Source organism: Akebia trifoliata, chromosome 12 (assembly GCF_017979445.1).
Source record: "Akebia trifoliata isolate Shusen 1 chromosome 12, ASM1797944v1, whole genome shotgun sequence".
Classification (NCBI taxonomy): Eukaryota; Viridiplantae; Streptophyta; class Magnoliopsida; order Ranunculales; family Lardizabalaceae; genus Akebia; species Akebia trifoliata.
The window spans coordinates 27,039,538-27,044,733 of NC_141386.1; the positions used below are offsets into that span (position 1 = coordinate 27,039,538).

General features: G+C 34.9%; 1 protein-coding gene across 1 annotated transcript; it reads right to left on the reverse strand.

The window, feature by feature from the left end:
• Positions 1-902: 902 nt before the first annotated feature.
• On the reverse strand, positions 903-3,547 carry CRR6 (chlororespiratory reduction 6). Its single transcript, XM_086417502.1, has 4 exons — positions 3,293-3,547; positions 2,217-2,348; positions 1,863-2,071; positions 903-1,306 (listed from the first exon to the last, which is right to left on the reverse strand). The coding sequence occupies exons 1-4, from the start codon at positions 3,510-3,512 to the stop codon at positions 1,100-1,102; spliced, it is 768 nt and encodes a 255-aa protein (XP_086273628.1). The 5' UTR covers positions 3,513-3,547; the 3' UTR covers positions 903-1,099.
• Positions 3,548-5,196: the final 1,649 nt, after the last annotated feature.

The window sequence follows — 5,196 nt, forward strand, 5'->3', positions numbered from 1 at the left end:
CAACCTTTTATTATAGAATGATCATGGGCTCAACGTTAGGGTCTGATAAATTTCAACGTATTATTGTTTATTAGTACTATTGATGGTTCTGTTTTTCTCGACTCCAATCTTGTTTCTTGGATTCCTTACAAAAAATCAATGGTTTCACTATCAAATGCAAAGGTGGAATAAAAGTATGTTGATCTTATGAAAAGCAAGCTCTTCGTATATTTGGGATCAATCCAATTCTTCGTTATAGAACAGAATATGTCAAAAATTGATTACAACTTTTGTCAATGATTTAATGCCAATTCTTCTTTATTATGTATTGTTCACTCTGTTGTGCTAGGCGCGGCAATTATGATGAATAGTACGGAAAAGAGAAAACAAGAAAAGAAAAAAAGAACCACATAAATTTAACGTGGTTCGACAGTGTGCCTACATCCACAAGAGCGAGGGATTGAATTTTCATTATTTGTCAAATTAGGGTTACATCATATAAATTTATAGTAAACCCTAGCCGTACAAGAGGTATTAAAAAATTTCAATAATACCCTTGTACCGTACCGCAGGAGCGTTGCCCCCGCACCCCAAACCTATTAATCATCTTTGGCAATAAAATAGTAAATTACATCCCAAAAAGGCAGATGCCGTCATTCCCCTTCGCTTCACTCTTGACATTAGCTTGTTTTCTCTATATACGTGTTCCACTTAATATGAACCACATACTACAACACATTTTATTTTCTTTCTTATCTATTTTTGGAAGTAAAGTTGGATCGAATTTGTGACATCATGGTTATAATGCAGAATGATACTAATTGAACTATCAACTTGAGCCCATTAATTAAGTAAGCTACCTAGTAACTTTGTATGTCTGAAGATTACCAGATGAAATAAGTTGGTTTCTTGATATTGGATGATGGAAGATCGATTTGTGTAAATTAAACCCTTACAGTCGTTACATGTTCATCTCACATCAAGAGCTTAACTAATTTTTTTGATCATTTGTACTCTCTTGTCCATATTGAAAAAAAAATGATTTTAACTTCTCTCTTCATTGCTTCCATTTCTTCTGTGTGGTATATTATGCATTTTGACTCAAATCGATATTCCTTATTCATGATGGAATAAGAGGGTGTGCATCAATCAAGTCAAATAGTTCATCTCCGATACCAAATCCTAGCATCTTAGCCATGTCACTTGTCTTCAACTTAGGCTTCGGAATTTTGTGATACTTCAACCAAGCGTACACAATAAAAACTTTCTTCATGACAAACAATTCCAAGGCCTCTGGATTGAAAACGACACCCATCCTCATGCTCATCTACAAACATAAAATTCGATAAGTTAGAATCCTTTGTCATCTGCTCTCTTTCTCTAGTGACAAAAAGCAGGGTTTTATTGTTTTGTAGGATTACATTTTAATTAATCTTATGATACCTCAAAAAATTATTTATGAAAATGGCTTCATATAATGACAGAAAGTCCCTTATCTTTTACCACTAGCTAGGAAAAATAAAATCGCCCTATAATATGCCCATCACATATTTTTTTTAATAATACCTTTATTCATTTTATCTTTTAGTGAAAAAGATGGAAGTATGTTAGTCTTTTACTTAATAAATTTTTATTTGCATTGATTACTAAAGTATTTATTACAAACAAGATATTTAAATGTAAAAGACTAATTGCCCCTAACATTTATTATGTAAAAAAACCAACATACTTTTTGTCTTTTTCATTAAAAGACAAAATAGATAAGGTTATTGAAAAAAAAATATGAGAAAGAATGCTAATGTCCTCATGAGGTCTTGAACGTTAGAATGTGTGTGTGTGTGTGTGTGGTGTGTGTGTGTGTATGTGTATGTGCTATGGATTACCTGGTGAGGAATCAACATAGATGCATATCGAGCAAGCTCCCCAGCACGCCAATCCAACACAACGGGCAACCACGGATAAGATGCATCAAGTCTCACAAACCATAGTCTTATATCGGGGAATTCTGATAGTTCGCGGGGATCAAATTGATCTTCTTTTATATAGTTTATGGTAAAACCGATCGTTCTTTCTAAAAGCTCTTTTGGATCAACTGTGACAGCATATGCGGGCATTAGTTTGGGATATTTTGGTACATTCCCATTCCAAATTGTCAAATATCAGAATTGGTTATTAAGTAAGGAATTCAATTAATGAGTTTAGTTTCTCTATTAGATGGCAAAGGAAGGGTAACTTACCTTCTGAAAGTGGGTTAATTCCAGTCTCATTGAGAAATGGTGTTAGGTCAAGACTTCGAATCACATCATTGTTGATAACTATCTCGATCCGTCCTTCTGTTGGTGGCATTGGGGGTGCAACTTTGGGTGTCTCTGCCAATCAAACTCCATTAAATTAAGTCCAATAAATATCAGTGATCTAATTTTGAGTGTAAATGTGAGCATGAAACCATATAAGATCACGAAAGCAATAAAGATAAAAGAACACGCAGAAAAATGCAAGATTTCATGTGGTTTGGCAATGCCTGTGTTCACAATAGAGATGATAGAGCGATTGACAAATAAGCCTGAATGCCATTGTTATGGGGGCAAATGCCTTGAATGCAATTTTATTGTTATTGATGGCATTTTACATGAAGAGGATACAAATCCATTCAGCCATCTCAAGAAGGGAACATCAAAGATGACCCAAAAACCAATAAAAAATCCCAATGCGAAAGCCTATTAACATGGGCGTACAAGGACATGTGTATGTACAAGGATACATGGTACATGACGCTCCGACAAGGAACCTAGACACATGTACACGATGTTATGTACACAACTGTAACATTGAGAAAGAAATTACTGCCCAGCATTTCTTTCAATGTCTCCCTCAAAATCCTGAAATCACTATGTGAAAAAAAGGGTAAATTCAACATGAATTTACACTATTTGATTGCACTCTCCTGTAACTCTAAAAGGAGTTACATTACATATAAATAAGCCCAAAACTCATAATAGTGAAATTTCCCGAGACCATCCAATTTGGGTATATTCGATACATAGTTGACAATAGTATTGACTCATAAGTCCAAGAATTTGTTAGTACCTAATTAGCCAAAAAAAACATTTTTTTCATTAATGTTTCAATCGTTCATGGAGACTTGCCTATACAAAATTTCAGAATAATTTGCAATGGGTTCACTGATTACCTCAGTTGGGTACTTCAAGATAGAGCTAAAACTAAATTAAATTGAAAATTATCCTTCAGAAGGTAAGTTTAAAATGGGATTGAAACAAAACTACATGAATCATGAATGAAAGGAAATCTTTACCGTTTTCATCATCATGTAGAGAGAGGTCGAAATTCCCCGATGGATTGAACGCTACAGAGACCCTGACTTCTTGCCTTGGATATGATTGAGATATGGAGAGTAGTGGGATCGAAACTGAATTGGGTTTGCATGAAAAACAGGGATTAATGGAGGAAATGGGCTGTTTCAGTGAAGGAAGAAGAGGAGAGTAGGTGGTGGTGGTCGTGGTAGTGGCAGCCATTTGTGTGTGGTTCTAAGACAATCATGTTAGTTTTTTCAGTTTATCTCCTTTATAAGTTCTTTTGTGTCCTTGTGCTCAAATTTTCCTATCCGTTTTTATCTTTTCAATCACCCAATTGACCAAAATGCCCAATATTTACTTTTTAAGGTATTATTATTATTTATTTGATAGACCTCATATCCATCATCTTCAATGAAAAACCATAAGATCAGGTGCAAGTATGTGTGAGGCAAGATAGAAATCTTTCATTATATGGTCCCGTTCAGCACCAAACATTTTAGCCAACCATTTTTGTCCTACAAGTTGAAAAATCGTGGACCGTCCATTTTTTATAAATCATTTTTTATGGGGTTAGAAGTTTTGGAATGGGCTGATCTTTGATGATGATGATCTCTACAATTTTTGTCCTACAAGTTGAAAAATTGTGGACCATCCAATTTTTGTAAACCATTTTTTATGGGGTTAGAAGTTTTGGAATGGGCTGATTTTTGGTGATGATGATCTCTACGTAGAGATCATCATCACCAAAAATCAGCCCATTCCAAAACTTCTAACCCATGTTTTGAAAAATGTTTTGTAGAGATCATCATCACCAAAAATCAGCTCATTCCAAAACTTCTAACCCATGTTTTGAAAAATGTTTTGCCAAAATGTTTGTTGTTGAACATTTCCCTTCATATATATATATATATATATATAGGATGGCGTTATTACGACCCCCATTACGACTCACCGTTTGTCTTATATGGGCAAAAAATGTTTGGAATGGGCTGATTTTTTGTGAGGATGATCTCTGTGATGAGGGGATCATCCTGGCAAAAAATCATCCCATTCCAAAACTTCTAACCCCATCAAAATTGATTTACAAAAATTGGACGGTCTAAAAATTTTCAACTTGTAAACATGGGGCTAGAAATTTCATAATGAGCTGATTTTTGACAAGGATGATCTCCTCACCATAGAGATCATCCTCACAAAAAATCAGCCCATTCCAAACATTTTTGCCCATATAAGACAAAATGGTGTGTCGCAAAGGGGGTCGTAATGGGGGTCTACGGAACCCGACCCATATATATATATATATATATATATATATGATTCCATTCAGTACTAAACATTTTGGCCAACATTTTAGCCAACCATTTTTGTCCTACATGGGTTAGAAATTTTGGAATGGGCTGATTTTTGGTGATGATGATCTATACGGTGAGGAGATCATCCTCACCAAAAATCAGCCCATTCCAAAACTTCTAGTCCCATGTTTAGAAGTTGAAAAATTGTGGACCGTCCATTTTTTGTAAACCATTTTTTATGGGGTTAGAAGTTTTGGAATAGGCTGATTTTTTATGATGATGATCTCCTCACCGTAGGGATCATCCTCACAAAAAATCAGCCCATTCCAAAACTTCTAACCCGTGTTTTGAAAAATGTTTTGCCAAAATGTTTGATGATGAACATTTCTCATATATATATATATATATGGTTCCTGTTCGGCACCAAACATTTTGGCCAACATTTTAGCCAATCATTTTTGTCCTACATGGGTTAGAAGTTTTGGATTAAGCTGATTTTTGGTGAGGATGATTTCTACGGTGAGGAGATTATCCTCACCAAAAATCAGCCCATTCCAAAACTTCTAGCCCCATGTTTACAAGTTGAAAAATCGTGGACCATCGATTTTTTG

Bases quoted from the DNA above. Each gene is read 5' to 3' on its own strand.
- CRR6 (XM_086417502.1), bottom strand. From the start codon at position 3,512: ATGGCTGCCACTACCACGACCACCACCACCTACTCTCCTCTTCTTCCT. The intron at 2,072-2,216 runs GTAAGTTACCCT...ATGCTGTCACAG, and splicing joins AATTAACCCACTTTCAGAAG to TTGATCCAAAAGAGCTTTTA. The intron at 1,307-1,862 runs GTAATCCATAGC...TTATGTTTGTAG, and splicing joins CTATGTTGATTCCTCACCAG to ATGAGCATGAGGATGGGTGT.